Below are 25,896 nucleotides of genomic sequence, written 5' to 3' on the forward strand. Positions count from 1 at the left end.
TTTCTACTGATTTTTTTATTTTCTTACAATACTAATTGTTAATGTTTATTGTAACAATTGTAACGTTCGAATTCATTGAACGTCAAATTTTATTATAACGTTTGAATTCATACCCTATCTTTTTAAAACATCTGACTATATAAAACAATTGTTAAACCTTTCCAAACACTGAAATAAGTTCCTAGCGTGTATACTTATTAATCCTTAATAAATAGTTTCAACATTCATGAATATTGGAAAGCTTAAAATTTTTGTAAATATTTATTGCTTGCTATAAACTATCGGAACCAGTTTAACACTAAAGCTACCAACGATTAAAATACAGAATTTCAACGGCAGATCGAAATGAAAGATATATGAAAAAAATACATAATGCAAGAAAAAAAATAAGCTTTTAGCCATACATTTCAGCAGAAATCGTTCGAATTCTACAAAAACTCCGCCATGAATCTATAAAATTTCTATTGAAAAAAATACATATCTGATATTTCCAGTGTTAACGTAACAACAAAATACGGAAATTTCATACCGGTATCAAAAATACAACGTTTATTTCATACACGAAATTCTAAAGATTCGTAGAAAACGATCTAATGATTAATAGATACGCAATTATTGTGTGTCTATTCGTACGATAAATTCGATGGAACGAATTGAATTTCGCTATTGTTGCGTCAGGTAAAGGAACGAGCACCGATAAGACGGTTGTGATAGAAGAATTACAGCCGAGAAAATATCGATACTCTGGGATATCGAAGACTAGAGTACATCACTCAGCCTTGTCTGACTGTAACGAAAGATAAAGAAGAGCGAGCACCCAACGAATTGACAGGGACAGGTCATTCTTTCGAGCGCAACTATGAGTAATCACGGTCGACCGGATGTATCGATATTACTACACGCTAAAAAGGAGTTTCATGCTGGGCGTACATCAATCATCGATCCTCAGGAATGTTCCTCTTCGACCCGAGACTCTGACCGTCGATCGTGCGCTTGAATCTCGCAACGAAAATCTCCTGTTTTTCTTCGGGTTCTTATTGTACTTGTACCTTTCAATTGTAATGAAAGACGTTACACGGATCGAAACAAATTTACGATATTAGTTCTGTAGAAAAACAGGTTTACAATTGATCGAAGATAAAAAGAAAGTAGAAAAAGTACGGTTCATTGGTGAAAACGGCAATGGAAATTTATAATACATAAGCATAAAACACATAAAATAATTATGGACATTAACACTAAAGTTAACGATCTCTAATATTGCAATTCAAAAAATATAGTACACTTAGTTAATCATGACCTTAAAATGGTGTAATGAAAATAAAATAGATACGTGTAATTATGTTCGTATCTGATAAATGTTAGTATTAATCGTGTGTACGTTTTTAGAAATTTTAATTGGAAAAACGCAAAATCAATTTGATGGTTTTACAAATAAATTGAAATCACTTAGAGTAACCTAGTCTCGAAGATAAAATTAACTTCTTCACACTCTATATTCTAAAACGTTATGTCGTGTATGGTCGTGTTTAGGAACATCATATTCTGTAAATGCTATATCCGTTAATCCGGAAATGTTATAGGTCATACAGTTGTGTATACAGAAACGTGTAACATATTTCACGCTGTTCATAGTATAATAGACCTGATAAATTACGCCACAAACTAAACAAGTATATCTGGTGGTTCGCGATATCAATATTGATAAACAGTAAAACTGTAAACGATAAACTGTAAAATTCAATCAAAAGACATGTAATATACAACAAGAGAAATAGATGGAAACTGTAAACATCAGCTAATTCGATTTACCTGGACAAAATTATAGTTGTAATTTACGAATAAATATATTCCGCGAAAAAACTAATCAAGCTATCTTAGATTATATAAATAAATTTAGACAAACATGAGTAGAAAATCAAATAAAGAGTGCTTTCTGTGACTTTACACGGGATTTAAAAATTTAGAAAATAACAACATATAAATAAATATTTGTTACAAAACGATTAAGCAAGAAATCTCCGATTATATAAACGAAGAATATCCAACAAGGAATCCAAAGAAGATTAAATAAAGCGCCGAGTAAAAATGACATCTTCTAAATTCACACAAGATTTTTCAAGACAAGCCGCTCTATGTTGACACTTTGGTTCGTCGACGTATATTCTCATAGAGTAAAGTTAACAAGATGTTGAACAGCGACGTGCGCATCGTCGGCGTCGAGATCACCGGCGTAGGCGGTTAGTGGAGGAGCTCGATTACCCTCGAGTACCTAATTACCCATCTCCATGTCCCTAAACTCACACAATTCGCGATCTCTCCCTTTCCTGCTCCATCTCCATCTTCCTTGAACACGGCTGGTGCGTTTCCCCCGAGAGACGTGGCATCGCACCGGCCAGAGAACCGGGTCTGCCGAGGGTCGGGGCATCGTATGGTGCGCACACAATGATCGATCAGAGTGTCAGTAGGTTACGGTTGGGCAAATTAGCGGCACTCAGGATATTAGACGAGCAGGAAAGCCGAAGCTCTACACGCCTGCCACGAAAGTGCCGGTAGCAGTCAATAACAACGGCGAGCCTTGCCTCGGCTATTAAGAGGGATGTGCCAGGCCAGGTATTAGAGGAAACTAGGGGCTGCTGCCAGGAGATTGCAGCCTCCAAATAGGTTGCCGGCGAGAAAATCGCGTTATCGCGACCGGGGATACTCCTAATAAATTAGTGCCTCCAATTTGTCGTAAATAATCGATTACGAGTACATTTCCGGGGAGGAACCCTAATGCTGCCGCGACGGCGATATCCATCGCCGATAAATTACTGACCTCGTCGGAACTCGATGATTTCGTGAATATATACATGCTGGCCTTTGACTCGATATTCTATCATTTGCAAGAATTTATAAATTTAATCTGGCGTAGATAATACAATATATAACGGTGTCTTTAAGGTCAATTTGAGTTAATAACAAACGAATCTTGAAATTTGGAAATCATTAGACTGGAAAGTGGCCCTTTATGAAGAGAGATACGATGTTAATTTTATATCGATGATACCGAGCTATATAAATACATCTAATCAGATGTAACTTTATATTTGTAATTCAAGTAGAACAACGTATAAACTATAAAGCTATCATCAGACAAGTAATTTGTATAATTGAAGTTCGTGTAATACACATAAGAATTCATTGATTCGTCCTATTACCTATCATTTTTCGTTCGTATAATAGACGTCCACATTCGGATAAGTGGAGTCAATCAGCAGGAGGTCACTCAATCAGACACTAACTAAAAATACATTCAAGTGAATAGAACTCGTATAAACGGAGTACCCTTACACGCAATGCACAAGAATAATGGCACCGCTATTAAAAACACAAAGTTACTAAATCGCACGTGATCAAATCACCGCTACGAAAGCTCGACGACACCCCATGGCTTATTACCATCGCGTAAAGACCAGCAGATAGTTTCAACCATTCGTACTACACCATCCCGCTTGCGAAACACTTGCGAGACAAGTCTATACGAAACGAAGGCAAATCGTTTGAGTTTCGCATCGACCGCTTTTCGACCGTAAGTGAATTCGGTCTACTCTATGAAACAGAAAAGGCGACTCTGTGCAGATAGGACGAGAAGCCGAGTGAGAAACGTTGCTTCTCTTCCCTTCGTACACGAAGCTAGAAAGCACGAACATGCAATCCTGCATGCATAGACAGGGCATAGAAACACGGCGAAGGAAAAGAATACAACCAACGAGGGGGAAATGAAGGAAAGAGAAAGTCTGTTCCGTTGATCCGCGATCCTGACCACAGAGACGTGAGTTTCAGACAGTGTTTCACGTCCGTGTGGCCGTCTGGCGTTCGCTGGTGTGCGTGTACAGTGGTCACTCTCTGGTCGGGGCGATGCCGAGCCAGCAGAGACCGCTAAGCCCACCTGATATGTTCAACCCTCTTGTTCACCAACCCTTCCTACCTCTCCTTCTCTCTATTGCACCATCGCTCTATTGCTCTTCGTTTCGCGTGTACACACAGATACAAGCGCAGTGGACGTGTACACGCAGATAGAGGAGAGCGTGCATATACACTGACCCTTTCCTTTGCACCGTGGGGGCAGGCCGCTTTCGAACCGCAAGCCGCAACGGGCTACTGCCTTGATTAAACGCGCCATAGACCGCCATTATCGCTGATTGCGCTAAACATTAACGGCCTGGCCGCCGAAGCTGACCTCTCCTTCTCTCTCTCTCTCTCTCTTTCTCTGTGTGTGTGTGTGTGTGTTACTCTCTTTAGACAGGGAAAGAGAAGGGGAGAGAGAGTGAGGTAGCAGCTCTCTATCCTCTCGATTTCGAGTCAGGCTCTGGTGGTAGTATCCTGTAGCCGGCCACGATTATTGGGCTGGCATGTACGTTAGCTACGGAATAGCTGCAACGGCGGGATTTCGACTGTTCTCGAGTTTCGAAGAGGGAATCTCCACAGACGCGTTGCTCGGTTTCCTCGTGTTTACTACGAATAGTTGCAACAATTACACGCTCACCGATTCCACGACATCCTTTTTGCACAGCTATGCTTCGTGTATATCTTGTTGCTGTTTCACGTTAGATTTTCCGTTGTTTGAAGTACGAAGTAGTAGTTTGACAGTTATTAGTTTACCGTTGCAGATTTTCATTTGTAATTCGTTAATGATCCATACAAATTTCCAAGTGACGTGGCATTACAGAGATTTCAAGTATTTATAGTCATATATTATTCTTAATTCCATCCGATTTCAAATAACAAATCACGAAACATCTATCCGAATCATCTGCAACCGAACATCTCTCCACAACGAAAAACACGTGCGTTTTAACTCTGCCGAATTGAAAGTTCGTCGTCAAATGCCAGCTGTCTCTGATCCGCATAAGCCAAAAAACCAAACAAACCATCGACAAAAGATACTTTTCACGAAAACAAATACAGCGGCTGACAACCCCTCTCGCGACAAACAAAACATAACCGAAACAATCGGCGAGGTATTATCGAGGCCGGCGATTGTACCCGCACAGAAAGCAGGAATATTTTTTTTTTTTTTTTTTTTTCAAACATTCCGCACGAAAGGAAAAGAGAAGGGCCGCGGTAACCGCCGTCATTACCCCGGACGAGCTCTTGCGTTCGGCCATTGTTCGAGGGTGCATAAAACAAGCAAAAGCCTCCTCCTCTGCTTTCCGCGGATCTCGTTTCTATCTTACTCGGTGTAAATACCGCCGCGGTAATTAACACGGAGGTGGTGAAAACGCGATGGAATGATATTGGATGGGGCGCGGAGCGAGCAAATTAGTGTCACGGCTCCAAACCCCCAGGAACACTCTTTTCTGACTGTTCTCGTTAAGGCACTATTCGTCTCTTTTTCATGATCCTTGTTTCTCTGTTTCTTCGGTTCTCTATCCGTTCCGTGATCCATTATTTTCTTTCTCACTCTCACTCACCCGATAACATCGCTTTTCGCCTGTATCCACCGCGTCGTTGATGGTACTCTGAGGGATAGTGCTCGAGAGGAGCCGCCTCGGGGCGCATTCGCAATGACAACGACGTCGCCAGACACGATGGGAATCCGCATTGTGAACGCGACTTTACGGCCGGTCCCGTCTATGGGGTAACACGCACACACACACGGACAGCCACATCCACCGAAACACCAAGGAATTATCGTTGTCAGCGGGACCCTCGTAATTCCGGGATGAACATTGAGGAAAACAAGACCTTCGTGCCCGGCTGATAGCGGGCACAATTAACTCGCCGCTGATTATGCACAGGAAGATCAACAGGGGGAACCTCCGCGTTACTCTCGATGAACCTCTGTTCCGATGAATCGATCCAAATGCAATGCGTGACTATTGACCGTGTGCTCTTCTTCTAAATTTCTTTATGTTCCAATGTTTGAAAACTTTTATATCTTTTTAAGTATGTTTCAATGGCTTTCGGTAATATTTTATGGATACGGTTGTATTATGGTTGTATAGATATTTTCAAATCTTTTTTTCTTAACGAACACGTGCGTATAAATTTGCATAATATTTGAGTTCAATGCCGAGTGGCATAGATCAGATCATACGACAAGTATCTATACGCAACAATGTTTTTTTGTTCCACAACAGAAATATCGCAGCGCGTCATGAATTAATCAACAGTGGAATGTTAATGAATTTTAATTAAATGACCGGCATAAGAAAACTTTCAAGGTGTCTCTAAAGATATTTCAACATAATTCAATATTAAATATTTTACGATGGAATGTCTTGAAAATTTCAATAAAAATCCTACGAACGGACAGAATAAATTCCAAAATATCTCTTGCATTATAAAATATAGCACATCACTTGATATTTACTCGTAAACGAGTGTAAAATCAATTTCACGAAACCAATAAAATATAAAAAAAAAAAGTATGTTAAAAGAAACAGGATTGTGGAATAAAAAGATCGGTCGACATTCGACGCTATAAATCCGCGCCATTGAAGATGGATACCAAGGTAATCATTAATTCCAGCCGCAGGCTCGCCTTAATATAGAACGTAATTTCAGAAAGAGAAGCTTTCAGATCGGCAACGAGATTTCAGCGATCCGCCAGGCGGTAAGAGAGCAGAAATTTCCACGATCCGCTTGCCAAAGGCGCTCTTCAAAGGCTCGGGGGTCTGGGGTGTTTCCACCATGTTTCCATCATTTTTCGCTTCGAGTTCGTTAACGCCCGTCGCGTTTAAATAACACCCCGGCTCGGTTGTTCTCCTAGCGGGTAATCCGAGAACGTGGATTAAATCGTACGCCAGCACTCCTGTTTTCCTTTTTTCTGAACAAAACTACCGATTTTAAAAGCAGAGATACCGGGTCTCTCTTTCTCTCTCTCTCTCTCTCTCTCTCTCTCTCTCTCTCTCTCTCTCTCTCTCTTTACGTTGGAGATAAAATTCGTTTCCACGAGAGGATCGACTTTAACGATTGATCCGTTGCGACGTCGAACTCCAACGATCGCTCTTTCCCGTCGTTACTCTCGTTTGATCGTCCGCGTCGAACGACGGGGAAACGAGCCACACGAGTAAAGGAAGAAAAGGTGATTACGCAGTTTAGTGACTTTTCCCAATTTCGACTATTTGACTTCCACCTTTTTTCTAACAGCTTTATTTTAGCACTAGAAACGAGAAACCAGGTAGGAGGAACTCGAGAAACTGACGTATTAATTATTTATTATCTTATTAAGAAACCGTCGAATTAAAACATCTTTCCATATTTCGTACAAATAGAAGAAATATAATATCCTTCAGTTCAATTCGCTTAATATTCAAAATTTACCACAAGTTTATATAATCGCTAGCCTCAAAAGAGCCAGGCACTAACGTAATTGTTTTGGTAAATCTCGAACGTTAGCTTAGAACAAACATATAACAAATTAAAAAAACTTTTCATTATTTCGTAAGAAAAGGCTGGAGTGAAATACCAAAACTTGAAAAATCGCTAAACTGCTTATCGAAAGGAAAGAGAAAAAAAATATATAAAAGGAAGGAGGACAACATCGTCCATTGTTGGGAGGGGTGAAAAGAAAAAGAGGGCGTGCAAAACGAGAAAGGGGTGATCTCTTAACGATTCCCAAGGCACGAGAGGAGGCCGAAGAGGGTGTTCTTTCTACCCTCTGCTTGATAGCCGGCATAATGCTAACACCCGGGCATCGATAAAAGTGCGAAACGTCGCGCATAAAAACGGCCGACGAAGGAGGGTTGGTCCTAAGACTCGCAGTCGGCGTGCGAGTACATAAATACGGCCGCAGGGTGTCTCGAAAGCGCAGGGTCGCGCTCCCCTGGGATTAATTAAATGTAAATACCCGGAGCCCGGCTTAGGCGTAGCTTATCGCTCATGATTTAGAATATGCGTCGGCCCCATAAAAACCTACCGTCCGACGACGCGGCAACAAATTGCCGTGCTTGGTTCCGTCGATCGATATGCGACACGACTTTTGCCCGGGGGACTTTCCGAAGGGAATTATCGTTCTCATTTTAAAAAGAAAGAAGTCCAACTTTCAAGCGAGATGCAATGAAAATAATACCGACTGCTTTACTTTGAAACCACCCTCTGTGCCGGCCATCTGCAGGCCACGATACGTTAAGCGCGACGCGACACGCGTAATAGTTTTATAGTTTCCTCCGAGTACAGTCGCGGCTTTCCCCTTTTCTACCGGAAGTACGGGAGAAGAGACACGAAGGAAGAAATAAAAAGATGGGAATAGGAAGATGAAATTCTATGGATGGTATACAGGCTGTTCTAGAAGCAAACTGGCAAACTTTGCTGCATATTTGGGAGATCATTTCGAATAAAAAATATCCTACATACTATGAGTTGATTCGTCGAAGCGATTTTATTCACAAGTACATAAAATAATAAAATACATAAAACACTCAAGCTATTTAACTTTAACGATGATTACTTAATTGAAACTGTATCAAATTGTTCTTACAATGGTTTGCACAAATTGGTCCAATTAATGTAAGATACTACATAAGATAATGTTACCAGCTATTTGTATTTCCTGCAACCCCATAGAGAATATGATATTAGGTTGTCCGAAAAGTTTCTTTCGTTTCATAAGGTGGTAATAAATGAACAACAATTTGTCTTATTTTTATTTTGTCTTATTTGTATTATTTTATTGAATTAGGTATGATCCATTTCGTTCTATTTCTATTATTATGTTCGTGCATAGTTCAATAAACTAATATATATATAATAAAAATATTACGCGTCTATTATTTCCTTATAAAACAAAAGAAACTTTTCGGACAACCGAATAGAAGAGGAACGTGTTGGTATTTCTATCTACATTTCGAAAACGAAGGCAAATCGGTTCATGGTGTGTATAACAACAAGAGAAAGCTCTTCGGTTTTACTTTCCTAAATATGCTGGCAAAGTTTGTTGATTTTATTCCACAGCACTCTGTATACTCGATGATAGTACAAGGAAGCGGCGAGTCAAGTTGGAAAGGATGGAACGGCTCGTAAAAGTAATACGACTGATAAAAGCCATGCCGACGCAACGTCAGACGTCGGAGAATCCATGGAGCCACGGAAGTATCAACGGAGTACTTAAATTCTCGATCGTAGAGAGTCCCTCCGGTGGTGGGCGATGGAATCTCTTAGACCGCTGCTGGTTAACGATTGTTTCTCCAGGGGTAGGTTTTAATGCGCGAAATTTAAGTGGCCATTCGGTGGCGCGAGAATTAAGCGGCTCTGCCTCTTGCTCGTCTGAACAGAAGAAAGCGACGACGTCTTAAAGGGAGGTATAAAAGCGAAATAGCGTCCGATAAAAATTCATGGCCGTGGCGAGTTACCTCGATCGTTACGACCGTGATCGAAGATACTCGCGTGTTAATGACCTCGAGAGGGTTATCCGTGTAACACCGGGGCCTGTTATAGCGTTCAGTCATCCACGTAATTCTCTTTCTCATTTTCTCTCCCGCTTTCTCTCTTCTTCCTTCTCACTCGCTCCACCGATCTCGAGTACGTTACCCTCGTGGAAAAGTGCCAACTCGTTGTTCTTAATTATAGTCCGTTCGAGACCGCGTTTGGTTAGACCAGCGTGAATATCCAATAAACTCGCGAAAATCACGATTCTCCCGACGTGTTTTCGTACCATCGGTAAACAACGCCCGCGTGGACAAATGCTCAGAGAGCGTGACGAGGCTTGTGGCTTCTTTTTGGCCGATACGATGTAGCGAGGTCATCAAATTGATCAGGCTTGGACATAGGATGAGTTCGATCTGCGAAATGGAAACTTGAGAAGATTCAACGAGGAGATAAGGCGATTGAGCCTTGTTAACGTCCCTACCTGCTGGTAATCCTCTACAGCTGCAGGTTCCACTTTACCAACATGGTCATTATTGTAAGGCAGAAAGCGATACGGGATTAGTACGGTATATTTTTAATGGAAGGTTGTGAATACCTATCTTTTCACGAATGATCTGCGGTTTGCAAATTAAGATTTCACTTTGAGAGCCCCTTCATAAATATACCGAAATGAGATTGTGATTTATTGAAATCAATCTGCGCTTCGTTTATAAACTGAGACTTGTCGAGTTAGTATTTATGTAGAACAGGTGCATGTACAAACGTAATAAATGAGTTGCATAAGAGGATCGTTTTATTCCAGTTGAATGGGTTAATTTACGCGAATACAACGCATCGAGAAGGATGTAAATGCTGTCTATCAGTAAACGATGACCAATTTCAATAGAAAAAGAATAATAAATGCATTAGGAACACAAGGGTGAAAAGAGAGAAGAGAACAATCCGTGCGCAATATCCACTCTACCGACTATGATTCTATCTGATTACACAAGATCCGATAAGCTTGAGAAATAACTACCGAAAACCCGCAATACATCCGGGGTAAGTGTCGTGGAAGACCACGAAGAAAAGAAATTCTCTTTTCGCTCGACTCGAAAACAGAATTGGTAATGGCATCCTATTCAAGGAGATCGAGATGGTAGGAGAAGAAAGCACGACAGAGCCAGCAATCTATAGAAGAACGAACGAACGATTGGTAAAAGGAGACAGAGAAAGTCGACTCAATTCGTGCGGTATTCCCAGTCAGGCAAACTCGAGTTGCTCCGGATAAAACCTTCCTCCTCAGTCGCGTCGTCTCCGAGTAACATCCTTCCTATCCGCAAGCAGAAGAAGAGGATGAAGAAAAAGAAAGAGAGAGAGAGAGATCTTAGGGGGTTGGTAGAGTGGGTAGAGAGATGGCGTACGTATGAGAACGGGCAAGGATGAAAAGAGAGAAACGGGATCGAAGCCGGTGCCGGTTGAAAGGACTTATCGTGTTGAGAGATCGCGACCATGGAGGACGTGTATCGGGTACATGGAGTCCCATCGGTATTGCAGATCCCTATGCTGAAAGAGACAACGTAGAGGCGGAGGTGCACCGGGGACTCCGCATAGGTATGCCATAATACTCTCGCGCGCAGTGTGTGTCTCTTTCCCGCTGGTTTCAGCGGATCGAGTCGAGCCAACAGAACGGAGAAAAAGTATGTAGACGTACGTAGCTGGTAGACATTTCTGTGTATATTTTATCGTGCACATATTGCGACTCGTTCTTCGCGGCTGTGCCAAGCCACACAACGCACACGTACGGCCGGGCCGTCTACGTGGTACGCGTGCTACATGAACCGTGTGTCGCGGGCAACAGAGAAAGAAGATACATGGGATCGAAGTTACACGGATATGCCAACATTGGGCGAGGCGGACGTTCGAAGAACGAGAGAAGAAGAAGACACGAGGCGACTGTCTGTGTCTGCTCGATGGTGCAACAAGAGCAGGATGGAACGTGTGACGGATTCACCAGGAAGAGAAGGAAAGATAGAGTATGACCAGGGAATTGGAACGAGTACCAACAGGGGGCAACATGTGTGCGTGGAGAGGTCGGCGCGGTAGCACAGCAGAGCTCGATTTTTCCGATAGCGAATTTTGCTCTTCGTTTTTCCTCCGACCACCGTTTCCCTTTCGCGCACTCTCCACCACGCTCTCTGTCTCTATTCCACCTTCACCCTCTCATCACCGATTCACCCTATCCCGTCGGTACCGGCGACGTGCACCACGTTTTCCCTGGCGTACCATTCATTCCTCCGCCCCCGTACTCTTTTCAGCCACCACCACCATCACCATCACCACCACCACCCCCACCACCACCATCGTTCTTCTCTACCTCTACATACGCATGGTCTCTTTTTTTCTTCTATACTGTAGTACCGTCCTCTCACTCGATCTCCATCTGGTCCTCTGGCTCCGGCGCGTAGCGCGCGGCCCAGGCGACCAAACCGGTGGTGCTGCAGACACAATAAAACGTGGAAAAAGCGATGGCCAACGTATACGCGGACGGACGTGCACAGGGAGAGAAAGAGTACGACGGAGCCGGCGTCCGTGCGACCGTGTATTAGGTTACCCTCTGGGTCGGACAGACGAAGAGAGAAAGAGAAATCGCGCCGGTCGACGGTTTTGAGAGGTTATTCATGAAGCACCTGACGAGATTCCACGACCACCGTTCTCTTTTTCCTTCTTTTCGGCAGTATCGGGGGACAAAGGATGCTGGAGGAACGTCGAATCCTAGATTTATGAACAGAGCAGAACCATTCCAGGTAGCCATCGTAATCTTGCTCCGAATTTGATGGAACAGATAAAAGGAAGGATCCTTCCTGTCCGACGTCTTTGTGTTGCCCCTTGTTAGCAGAGATCCAATTCTACGTTACATGGCACGCGATAACTTTTCTCGATAAGCTGCGATTTAAATAACCGGGCAAATTTCCAACGACCGATACAACAGCGTGAAAAGGGGGAGCGTAGAGGCCATTAAACTGCGAAAAATCGCAATACGCGAAATCGCGGTGCATCGCGTGAAATCCGCGCAGGAAGGAAATTAGTAGAGAAAATACGAGAGGGGGTGAAACGGAATGGGGTGGGGCTTGGGTATCGACCAGTTCGGGTATTTTGCAACGCTTTTTCGCGGATGTACTCGTTAAACCGATAAATGAATAATGAGCAGACTATACGAGGTTGAACACGACGCGAGCTCGGGGTGGGAACGGAAACGGGGATGAAAAAGATGGGTCGGGCGGGCGGTGGAGCGCGCGGGGAACGCAACGAGTCGAACGCAAAACAACGAAATCGAATCACTCTCGGTGGCCGCCGGTACTTTTCATGCGTGAATTTTCCGACTGCTCGACACGTATTGCAGCTGCGGAATCGCCGGTAATAGCTTTAGCAGAATCGAGAGTAATGCCCGAAAACATTTACAATACGCGTCGCTTGCCGCGAATAAAAACGCACAGATCGTTTAGCGGCGATAATACGCGCGCCGCGTACAACGCCAACAACAACAACGGACAACGACCAACAGGAGCGCGTCGGATAAAGGGGTTGGAAGAGACAAAAAAAAAAAAAAAAGAATAACAACCGGTCAGGCGAGAGAGAAAAAGTGGAATATGATCGAATGAAAATTCAATAGAGACGATCGGTGGTAACGATCGTAACGAACGTCGATAAAATCGCTACTCGGACGTATCCTTCGCATTCTAAAAGCGTTCGAACAAATTTCGCGCCCGATTTAAGTGGCTTGACTATGTGTACGGTACACGTAGACGCCAATCTCTGCGCAGTATCGTAGACGTATAGACGAAGGCTGCTGATCATCTTCCCCAACAGGCACTCCGTTTTAACGAGCATGTAGGTATATCTCGTGTGTGGCTCGCGCATCGATGCGAAACCAGTGATTCGAGACGACAATTATCGTACAGGTATATAACAGGAAAACGTAACAGGTCGACTGCGGTCTGATGGATGATGATGATGACGGTAATTGTCGGGAATTACTCGACGTTAATTACATCCAGGCGAAATCGAGCGCGTTTACACCGCCATTCGCAGACACTTACCAGACTGACCGACCGGCCGACCGCGTTAATACACGCCCGATAAATTCGATTCGAAACGTCCGCGCGTTTCCTGTCCCGATATTTTACCCTCTCGTGTCGTCGAAGTTGTTACTCATCTCGTTTCGCCCTTCGACCCCTGCGTCCCCGTCGTGTCTCGTTTCCGCTGCCAATTTTCCTCCCTTTCGTATTCCTTCTTTTTTTTCCTTTATACACGCGCGTATCTATTTTTTTCTCTTCGCGTTCCACGTTTTTTTATTTCTACGCGGACAACAACGCTGGCTCGTCATAAACGCGGACGATTAATCATCCTCGGTCGAATATAGCAGCTGTGAAAGGGTTGGTCGTGATTTTATAAACGCGATCGTGCACGAAATTGCGCCGCAGAAGTACGATCGTTGTAAACAGCTTTTGACACGGCCGCCATCGAAATTTTACAATGGACGATCAGTACGCGATTCGTGTAACTGGCCACTGTGAAAACGTTTGGTTTCACAGCCGGATATAGCGTCAGGATACTCTTCTATGAATCGAACGTGACGTGTTCTATGGAGATTCGATTCGTTTACTTCGATTTATTACGCCGGAATGTCGAGAAGACGAACGCAAGCTGCAACCAACGAGGATTCCTCACGGTCTTGTTTCACTTCGCCTGGTCGAAATAAAGCGCGCGAGGGACTCTTCGCGTAAATCTCCGCAGGATTTATCGAACGTGTAACACGCGAAGGACGAAGAAAAAACCTGACCCTCGTACCCTGACTGCTGTCTTTGCTCCGAGGGTTGAACGTTTCCCGTCGCGAAACATAAGACTCGTTTCTTTTCGTTTCAATCTCGATCTTCTTGTTCTCGTGTGTGTCTTCGTAAGTTGATGTCAGTTATTCAGAAAGTGTCTGTTAATAGCAATACCAACTACTGTTGGCACTTGGAGTTTTTTTATCGCTATCAAATTCGTATGTACGACAAAAGTATAAAAGAATTATCTCAATTTAGCGTTAAAAGTTGCTCACAAAACATTACATCTCTTGTGTCATTGTTGAAACGAGAACGGCATTGAGAAATACAAATTCGAGGACCGTAGTACATTCGACAAACATACACAATCGATCATTGTGTATTTTCCTTATTTTTCTTACCTATATCTACTTTCTAGTATATATATTTATATTTACACAGACGCATATTTACATAACGATATCAACACAGCGGACAGGTGAATAGCAGAATTTTGATTGCTTCGTCTTCTACACAATCATTACTACGAACATAAGCTTCGCACGCGTGTATATTTATCGTGATAATAAAGACGACGAGTACCTAATAACAACGATAATTTTCGATCTGTCCACCCCGTAGTCCTGATTTATGAATAGTCCCGTGACATTTTCGTCGCTGTTCCTCTTTTACCACTTTCGTGTTTCTTCATCTTACGCCTCTTTCTACGTTTCCTCTTTCCATTTCGCAACCACCGCGAGAGTTTCCTTCGACACGAAGCCCGATTTACGACTCAAGAGGGTGCATCCTGTTGGAACGACGCGCCCAGAAAAGAGGGAGAACATCGCCGGAAGCGGAGGAAATAACGGCAGCCCGGCTGCTAAATATTCAATAAACGCGAACATTATTCCTGGCACGTCGACGCGGAAGCTGGCTCACGGAAGAGTGCAGGTGAAGAGGTAACGCGAGAAAAATCGCGAAGAAGGCGAACGAGTGACTGGGTTAGTATGAAAGAGGGGCCCGAGAACTCGATAGGAGATAGAAGAAGGACTATTTATTCTCTCGTGAAAATTCACGATCGAGATTCCCTTTATACTTACGTTTCACCGTCTTAGACCTCTCTCTTTTTCCATGTTTCATTCGGTGTAAAGCTTCTTACAGATTAGTCTAGTTACCTGAATTCAAGAAACTGCAGGAACCACTTTATTTTGCCAATTTAAACCCGTTATTTACAGTCGTGTCTTTTCAGGTTTCGACTAACGTTAGAATTCTTTCAATTGCTTTCAAGAACCAACGATAGCAGTTAATTCAAGCTTTGTTGCTTGATTATATTGGTTTCTCAAACTGGGTTCTTAGGTATACAATATTTTAAATATTACTTTCTGTTAGATATTCACCTGAAGATGGGTTTCACGAATCCAAGTAATTTCAATTGACGCGAAGAAGAACTTGTAATCAAAAATTACACGTCTCTCACCTTTGCTTCTGTAAATTTCTCAGTTCCATCTTTCTCATCTTTTTCATGAACAATTGTTTCACGAAAGTTTATTTAATCGTAAATCGTAAACTGTGTTTTAAGAAGCAATATTTATAACATCGGATCGCTATTCCTTATATTTTATGCAGCCAGAATATGATTATTTTACCAACGATGCAAGTTATTTATCTTTTTTCGCAATATCAAAGACGGCTCATTTTAACGAGAAAAAAATTACGTATATCAAATTAATCACTATGTGATTATTCCTCCCTTCCTGAATTCCTTCTGAATTGAAAAATATACGAAAATCCAGAAGCTGGGATAATTTGAGAGGGGCTGCAGCAAAGCGGTCGCTCAAAATCCATTCAAGAATCGTACGTGCCGAGAGTAAAAAAGTCTTCGTTTAACTAAAAGATCAACGACAAGAAGAAGATAATCGGTGGTGAGTATAAAGAGTGATCAGCAAACGGTTGTCTGGGTGCCGGCCGTTTCGAGCGACTCGATAAATTTTCATGATCGGACCTCGTAAATGAATCGCTGGCAAAAACGGACGAAGACGTGTACGGTAATTGACGACATTAATGTCCGGAATGTCGTAAAAGCGAGCGCGAAATGAAATACGACGTTTCTCTGGGCGAGCGTTCCGCTTTTGGTTCGCCGCGCCGCCAACAAATTATACCGGCGAACGACGCCATTTTTCTTCTTCCCTTTTCCCCTGAAGAGGCGAGAGACAGAAAGGAGCATGGAAGGTATACAAGGGTGAAACGACGAAAGAGTACTTCGAAGGAGAGAAAAATCGGGATATTTGCAATGGCGATCACGATCGAGCTACGAGAAAACGGGAAATTCAAATCGGCCGATCGCCGCGATGAATATGGATGCCGGGTCGGCGCAAGAAAAACACGACGGAGAGATCTTTGTGATGCAAATTTTCGCGACAGTCCTTGTCTTTATTAATATCGAGGATGTGTTTTCGACGGGAAGCGCCGTCGCCCTTTGGAAAGCGGAGGGGGGAAAAAATAAACGAGTTCGCTCTTTTTATTTTCCCTTCGACCCTGAGTTAATTCTCGATATCAAACGAACCAACTTCCAATTCTATTTCTGCCTGTTTGCTCGGCAAACAGATCGCTCCGGGACCATTAACAGGCACCAGAAAGCATTTATGTACCGAGGAGATACATATCGGTCGGCAGCCTTGCGCCACTTTTCTTTCGGCTCGTGCGACAAATCCTGTTAAGATATCCGGCCACGGAAGAATGACGTAATCACATCCTCTGAAAGGGAATCGCGAGAAACGTAATTTTTCCGTGCAAACATCGAACGACATAAAACGAACGGAGGAACCACGTAACTTCGAACGTTCGTTTTCGACATCCTGGTGCGACGAGTATTTTCGGCATTAGAGATTTATATAGTGAGAAAGAATTTCTGGCCGACCTAGATTGTTCCGTTGACAGACCAGCGTTTGGCAAACGTTTTTCGTTCAAACGAATTCCGCTTTTAAATACATTGTGAATTGACGGTCCTCCGCTTTGAGGTAACGAATTTTTCTGTTCCGGATTTATAACTCGCTGTGTTTGTCAATTGTCTTTCTCATCGTTAACTTTCCGATTCTCTCAAACATAGACGTAACACGAACGTCCAAGTAATTACATTATACATCGTAAAAGCATATTATTATATTGCGATATATTATGGTACCTATTAATTAAAATAAAGACAACATCAAGTGGAATAATTGAATCTTAAGACACAAGATATACTGCTATCAAAGATAAAGTAAAATATGTAATAAACTTCAGCAAGAAACAAGGACGAACTGCTAACTACGTTAAAAGAAACGTCCTACTTTATCAAAACAACTCGACGTTGCGATTGACAACTTCTTTACTCAACAATCCATCTTCTTACGTGTCTTTGCATTTCTGATAAAAACTATATTATATCTTATTTACAAGAATCTAACCTCGTTGGTCTTCTTCTCTTAACTTTTAACTTCATAATTAAAAATGTTTCTCGTTAGAGATTGAATTCGTTTAACAGGTTTAGTAATTATCCATTTATCTACTATACAGGACATTAATCCACACAATAGACGAATCTAAAGCTAAAGAAGAAACGCCCTTGTGCACCTTCAGCCATCGACAATGGCGCTCAATATATCGTAATAAAGGGATGTTCGGTTAGGTGCTTGGTTTTTCTCGGTTCGAAAGTCGTCGCAAGAAACCGTCCGGATAGCTCCCTCTCGTACAATTTGCATGTTATTACCTTGTTTACATATTTATTCAATAGCCAAGATCCCCGGGGAATCGTCTCCCTAATTCCCGATCTCGCCGTCCCTTTAATTTCGGATTAAGGGTCACGCGCGGAACCACCGAGCCGAACGATTAGTAAGTCGCCGCACGGATATTGCCCGGTCGTTGGTTCGCGCTCGCGCGCGCGTTCACGCGTCATGAATGAAAACATAAATTTCAGCGAAGCACACCGGGCTATCGCGCGTTAAGTCAACGAAGTAATTACTATACCGAGCTACCGGTGCACGTGCGTGTAAAACAGGCACACACGTGCGTAATCTCGCGCACGTACACGGTATGGAATGGCATACGATACAGACGCTAGTGAAACAAACGTACGTGTACGGGGTGTTCTCCACGTATAGAGGCAAGCTATAGAAGACAGAAATATTGCTACCAACAATGGGATAGCTTTTTCGAACGATGCACAAATTGCTGACTTTCTTAGGTATGAATTTATCAACTAACGATATCAGTAAATTAATATACTGTACGCTGTACACTTGTAATTTTACAATTTTACATTGGACACGGCAATAAAATGATTCGTAGTTTGTAAAATTTTATTTGACTTACTACCGGATTTGTTTCGATATACAAGAAAGTTTATTAATATAGTGATAATTTAAGAATCGAAAGGATTGTAAAATTTCATTAGGAATATTAGTTTAATTATTAGAAAACTCCGAAAGTGAAACGTTTCGAAGATTATAAGGTAACCTTTAGTCTTTTTTTTTTTTTTTTTTTACGGAATCATCAATCTTTTATACACGAAGAACAAGGATACTGTATTGAACATTTTCAATAGCATATCATTTTCCAATTGTATGGAACACCCTGTAGATAGAAACGAAAGGAGCAACTCATGTATACATACGATTCACGGCTTCTATCGGTGCGGCTCGATGATATCCATTTGAAATTCAAATGAAAATGGGGAAGGCTTACCTGTTTATGCATTTCCACGTTCAGCCCGTACGACATCTCGTAATACTGGAAGAATGAAAAAGACATACGATATATTAGAAGCGAGAGATATAAAGTGATGATAGGTGGTGTGCGCGCGAGACAATATCGGAGAAGGCGTGCTGGTACAAGCGTTAACGTGATGCTCGCGCGGCTAACGTGAAAGCAGTCGTCCTTTCTTGTACAGTTGTCCTCGCGCGCACCCAGAAACGTGAGTTACATGCACTTGCTGGAAAATACTTCGCATAGGAATGCCAATAGTCTTCATTTTAGATTTTCCTTTGTTACGATTTTACTTCTTCTAGACCGATCGCTTTAACAATTTAGTGCTACAAGATACGTATAAACGAGGCATTAACAAGTTGTCAAATATTTACGAACAGCGGATATATATTTTAACGAAGCGAGATCACTGAGCAACGATGACAGACTACTGCTTTGAATTTTTGCAACAGCAGATAATTACAAATTTTCCTATGGAAATGTAAACATTTTCAGAATTTCCACTTGAGATTCCAAGTCAGAAATTCGAGTGTATAAATTAAAGGTCTTAACTCAAGTTCGACAGGGGATCGATCTCGGTACGCAGCCAAAGTCGCAAGACACGATGCGACGTCCCGATGCAGGACGATCAAGATAAAGCGAATTTGTGCCAGCAGTTGCACCGATAAATAATTTCAGCGGCGTGCACCGTGAACGGCAAAGGGTAGAAAAAAGATTGAGGAGACGGCAGAAGCATCGGGCCAAGAGCTGGATCGAGTGTATTCAGCTGCAACTTATTATGCAACGCGTGCTTCAATTGCAGCGGATCGGTCGGATCTCAGCGGAGAAACTAGTAGCCACGGCGATCTTGGCGATCGATCTTCTTCGGCTAATGGAACGCGTACTTTATACTAACGCGGTCCCTTATATAAGTATAATACCTCTTGCAACTCTTCTCCTCCTTTGGTATTCCAAAATTCCATCGTGTTCCAGACGAACAATGATTCGACAAGCCTGAACTATCGGAAGAGAAAGCAAGACCAAGAGATAGGGGGTAACCGCGCGAAAGAGAGAAAGAAAGAGTACAGAAGACAAGGAATGAGACTTGAATGTAGTCGGTTAAGCCGAGCGGAAGGATTCCCAAGGGCTAATCGAATTATCGAGTTACCTAAACCGAGATGCTGCTCGAATTCGTAATAACGTCTAAAAGAACCCTTCGAAGAGGGTCTTTAGGGCCGGTACACGGCTGCCGAGAGCCGAGATTACATCGATCGAACGAGATTACGAAAAGCGGGCCAAATTGAGCCGTAATGCAAGATCCCGGCCAAGAAGGAGGATAAACGCGCAGAGAAAATGAGAAAAACGACTAAAGAATCGTTTCTACCTTACCCTCCCGGAGATTCTACTCAGAGCTACGTCGTTGTTTCTCTGTGTTAGTGCGTGAGACATGCACGCGTGTCGGTGCGTGTACGCGACGTCCAAGACCGGTTTCTCGTAACATCGTTTCTACATCGTGTGTACAAGATCCCGGGCCGGGTATGCTTTAACTAATTCACCTACCGGACAGTGGTTCTCAATTTTCTTTCGCGCATTCGAACGAAATAAAACGGACAAAAACGTAAAAGTAGGATCGGTAAGGGAACGTTTTTTTCTGGCGAGTTTAACGAGCTTTGGAGTTTTTATTATTCGAAACTTTCGGGTGTGAGAAAAATAGCAGACGAACGTAAATACATCGATTCTTTTTTTTTTAAGTCTATATATATCTTCCAGTATAACAACTTTGTGTGTTTTCTTTTTTATTGTAAGCTGTTTTAGTAGAACAAGGACACGAAGAATTCTTATTTTACTGTATTTATCGCATAATAATTTACCAACTAGTAATATCAGTGTATTGACAAACGACGAGTTGCAAGTCGTAGATTCCTATCACGCGATTCTACTATGAATTTTTATTTCCAATACGACAATTAGCTAGATTTCATGAGTTCGTAGAACTGATGCGAATTTTACTCGCTGTATTGCTAAACTTAATATTATCAATTCATTAGCACTAGCAACTTCCAATCTGTTACTTATAAAACTTCGATGGTAAACTAGAAAACGTAGTTTGTACGTTTCTTTATGAGTAGATCTTCTATTTTTTAATAAGCCATAGAAAAATTGTTAGACTTTTTTAAAGCACGTAAAAGCAAGAGATTTCCCTTTATTTCGCTGGATGAAATCTGTAAATGTACCGATACAGATGTTCGAGGACTAAAAAAAAGTTGGAAAGAACTGGAGAACCATGAAACGTATACAAGGGAACCGCTCCGAACATTTCCCTCGATATGCATCTTTCAACGGTTACACGGCAGAAAAGCACCACTCAGAGATCTACATTTTTCTTTCCCCACGGTAATCAGAATACCTACGTTCCGACAGTTTTGCCAAGCATTCGAAAAATTCTCTACGCCAGCTCGAATCTCTGGAACGTATTACCGTCGTCTGAATAAAACTTAGTCAATAATAAAATCAAAACGAATGAAATTCCACCTGTATATCTGACAATATCTTTATATCTTTAAGCACTCTATTTTCCCTCAACCGAGTCTTCTAACCCCTCAATTATGACTCATCTTACGACTCGTATATCTGAGTCATCGTAATGATCCAGTCGTAACTCGTGTCTAACGGAAGAACAACGTCAGTGAGACGTGAATGGAGGAGTAAAAAAAATTCGTTTCATCATTCGTATGAATAATGGGAATAAATCCACCGTGCACATTCTAAAACGAAGTGTAACGATGTATCTATTATAGTTGTAATAGAAACTGAATTACCTAATCTCGACAAGAAGCAAACTTTGCAGCAATCGTTGCAAAGTTAAATGAGACACAATTTATGTGTTCTTAACAGAAATGATACAATCTCGCTGAGATACGTCGTTTGTCATACGCCGTTTCTTCTTCTTAAAGTATAAGATTTTAAAATACGTATTTTCGAACATTATAAGTTGAATTAAATTTGCTGCAAGAATTTTCCTTATTTATATGCTCGCGTTGGAAAGTAAAAAACACTAAATTAATACAAGAAACATTGGGAAATAGAAACCTTCCGAGTCTGGATCGATGATTTATATGCTACGAGACACAAAACGGCGAAACAAAAGTATGAAAAACATTTTTCCGTGGTAGCGCGTCTCATAGGATTTCTCGCAATTAGAAATTACGAAGAGAAAAACGCACGTGATCAAAGAAGAAAAAGAAGAAGAGAAAGAAAGAAAACCTTGATTCCGGTACGAAAACGCAGGTTCATTTGTCTGCTGGTGCCTCGACGAAGTAATTAGCCTTTAATTAATAGACTTGCAGACTCTCGGGAGCGGAGGTCAGGATCTTAATTATCGCGAAGCTGGAAACGTAACTCGCGGTCTCGACGCGTTTAATGCGGAAGCTGGTAGAAGTTGTCGCGAACACCGGGCGGGCAATGACTCGATTTCGAGGGGAGTGAAATGATAAAACGGCGCGGCAATAAACGTCGTTCAGCCATTAAACTCGGCCGAATTCGGTGCTCCGCACACGCCCCGCTCGTTCCGCCTCCTCTCTCATCCCTCTGCCCACACCCCTTGTCGACCGTTCGTTTGCATTTTCAAATTGAACCAGCTTTACGCCGCTATCCGAGAGTTTTATGCCGCATCATCGTGTCCACATTATCGAGTTAAGCCCGGAAATTCAATCTGCGACGATCTCGAGCAAAATTTCCACTCTCCGCGTCGACACTGCAAACCGAGCAGTTAAATCTCGCGCGATAGTGTGACAGAGAAAGAGAACGTTCGTATTACTCGATTCGCGTGAAAACCGAATTTGTGCTTTGTTCGCACGAGATATATCTTATTTAAAGAAAAGAAGAAAAGAAAAAAGGAATAAAAAAGAAGGGACAGATTTAAGGTAGAGAGAAAAAAAGAGAAGAATCGCGAAACGAACCGAGAAAACTATAGGTCAGGCCCCGCTGGCGGTGACGACCCTCGAATCGCATAATCCCTTTGGTTCTGGAAACGAGTCGGCGCTTTCATTCTCGAATAAACGACCGATATCGATCGCGATCGGTATCTCGCGTACCGTGACGAGATACGCAAGACTAATGGACCCTCGCTCCTCTCCGCTGTCTCGTCCCTTTCACAAGCCCTTATCCCCCTTTTTATCTTCCCTCGACGGAATGGCCCCTGTGTTGTGAGCACACCCTTACATAAAGGGCCTCTACCTATCTCTCTCATTCGTTGTTCTCGCGCACGACTTGCAAATTTTGCCCTCGATTTGCTCCTGACTAGTCTCTCTCTTTCTCTCTGATTTAATCAAGGAAAACACTCGAAACCTCGGCCGAGATGCGCACACGCGTGCATCATCACGAATATGCCTCTTTCGAGGGACCCTCCGATTACCATCGATGATTATCGCATGACGCAGTTTGGATATTGAAAAGACGTGTCGTTTATGTTCATGTTAGGGGAAAAGTTATTCTTACGATGTGTTACTGTCTCGTGGTATGTCTGATGCGAGCAGCAACATTTAACGAGCGTAATAAGCGGCTTGATTTCTCAGGTTGGATGTTAGAACTTACGTAAGGAAGTAATAAATATCGTGTATCTTGTAATTTCGTACCGACTGCGATAAGTCTGAGAAAACACGTGACGCAATATAGATGCATTACAACATTGAACAGATAGTAATCATTCAAGTAGCTACTAGAAAAATCACAAGACGGCAACACATCCTTTCTAAAATATGTGATAACATACGATCTCTTTGTCTCTTGTGTTTCAAACTTGCCAACTAATCGAATTTATTATACGTTATATTCTTTCTTATTCCTAATTTGCCCATCAATTACACGCGATTAAATTAATGTCTCCTCCGAAACTCATCACCTCGACAACTTTCTACCTCAGCGAGTAATCTCGACTCGAGAAAACGACGCTGGGAATCATATGGTTCGCGGATGTCCTCGTAAAGACGAAGAGAAGCAGCACGCGCCACGACCTTGCGCAGTTGGGCGCGTTTCATGGCCTGTCGAAAGTGTGCCATTAAATACCAACGAAGCGATTTGGACGCGTACGAGGCATCGGATATTGCCGCGGATTTCGCGGCCAGGATACGACGACCAGTTAATAGAATCGTGCCGGCGCGAACGACCACGGAGTTCGGGTCGTTAACACCGCTAACGCCGTGTCCAGCCAACTATACTGCCACGAATTTACACAATCGTTGGAAACACGCGAACGTGCACCTTCCGCACCCCAATTGGCCCGTGCTCTTCCTCGTGCATGAGTTTCGGCATCGTGCAATAACCCGCGAACGTGTCGGAGTCATTAGCGTGCACACTCGCGCTAGGAATTTCTGTAGTTCCGTTTGTTACAGCGAACGAACAAGAAAACATAGCAGCGCGAATTTAATTGTACGATCATCGTCTCTGGCTAAAGTTGTTTGCTTGGTCTAGATGGTTGCGTGGTCTCTCGAGGGTTGAGAATATTAGCGGATGCGCTCAGAGGGATTTTAAATCGTTTCTGGGTTATTGCCCCTGAGTATATGCTCGTCTAATTTTCTTGCTTTGTTTGCAAGCGTGACAGATTTCTGGGTAGAGTCGTTCTGCTTTATGAGTTTCTCGTACGAGCGCTATTCGCAAATATTCGTGTAACTCACATCCGGAGATATTCGATAGGAAAAGTTGCGGCCGCAGTTCGAGTTGAAACTAATTGCAACTTCGGGCAATCTCAATATTTCTTTCAGCTGTGATAAGGCAACGTATATCGTATACGTAATGAAGAAAATAAAATGAGGAAACGGTGGTCTTTGTTCTTTAACATTTTATAGTAATCAATTGTTTGGTAAAAATAAGTATACAACATGGTGAGAGTTTTAAAAATGTAGTTTAAAATAGACGAATATTGCTACTAAATTCGCATGCTTTCAAAATAATATAGAACAGAAAAACTTATAATAAAAATATACATTGTCCTCATACATTATTCATATATTACTATATATATTCATAGAAGGTAAACAGAAAACTAATGAAACATTCTAGTTAGGAATCAAACACGATTAAGACGTACCTAATTAAAACTGTTATTTCCAAGTCCATTAAAAATAACTCTCAATAAGAATCAATGGAATAAATCATAATAAAAATTCGATTAAGCAAAAAAAAAAGAACAACTCGACAATTGCTCACCAACAAATCTCTTTTCAAGTATCAAAAAGAGAGCCGTAGAAAAACGAAATATTTCATTCAGCCGTCACATACGATGGAAAACAAAATCGCAGCAGCGCGTAAATGCCGTAGTAAGAGAAAAGAAGGAAAGAAGTGGGAAACGTCTGAAGTTCCGGAGAAGTCAATGCACCGCGTTACTGAAACTGCGCCGGGCGATACGCTTCAAGGTGATCTCTTCCGCACGGTTCGCGCTCGTAAAAGTTCACGAGCTCGACAATTACATGAAAGAGTCGTAAAAGCGTAATGCCCCGTGGCCAGGCTGTACCGTCGTATAACGACATCGTACGAGCATCCTCTGGCGTCCGACACCGTTACACACACGCTTCAACACTCGTGTCACATCGGAAACAAATTCACCAACAGAAATCGACACGATTTCTACCCGATATCATAGAGAAGAACAGATAAAGCGGCAAAGAATAAAAAAGAAATATGAAAGAGAAAGATATAGATAGCAAACACGCGAATGTTATTGAATGAATCGTAGCGGTTACAGTGGCTTTTCCGCGTGGAAAAGTCAACCGGCGCCGGAAATACGAAACCAGCCTTTATATATAAGCTCCGAGAATATAAAACACCTCGACCACTTGCTCGCACTGCACCAACACCAAAGCGTTTAAACCGGCTACACCAACTGGGAAAAAAGCAGATAATTCTCGGACGAAAGGAGAACAGATGATGAGGCAGGATATTCACCAGAGAATTAAGTTCATTGTAAACATCTCTCTTCTACTCGCATCTTCTTATAATGTAATGTATAATATGAATATTATATATACATTATACATTA

General features: G+C 42.3%; 1 protein-coding gene across 4 annotated transcripts in view; it reads right to left on the reverse strand.

The window, feature by feature from the left end:
• The window catches only part of LOC126915740 (protein groucho-like), a 153,519-nt gene that overhangs the window by 67,642 nt on the left and 59,981 nt on the right, over window positions 1-25,896 (reverse strand). For all 4 annotated transcript variants that reach the window (XM_050720701.1, XM_050720700.1, XM_050720702.1 and 1 more), the window contains one exon: window positions 18,864-18,908. In XM_050720701.1, the coding sequence (XP_050576658.1) occupies window positions 18,864-18,908 (45 nt within the window). The remainder of the gene's footprint in view (window positions 1-18,863; window positions 18,909-25,896) is intronic.

This window comes from Bombus affinis, chromosome 4, assembly GCF_024516045.1.
Source record: "Bombus affinis isolate iyBomAffi1 chromosome 4, iyBomAffi1.2, whole genome shotgun sequence".
In the NCBI taxonomy this organism is placed as follows: Eukaryota; Metazoa; Arthropoda; class Insecta; order Hymenoptera; family Apidae; genus Bombus; species Bombus affinis.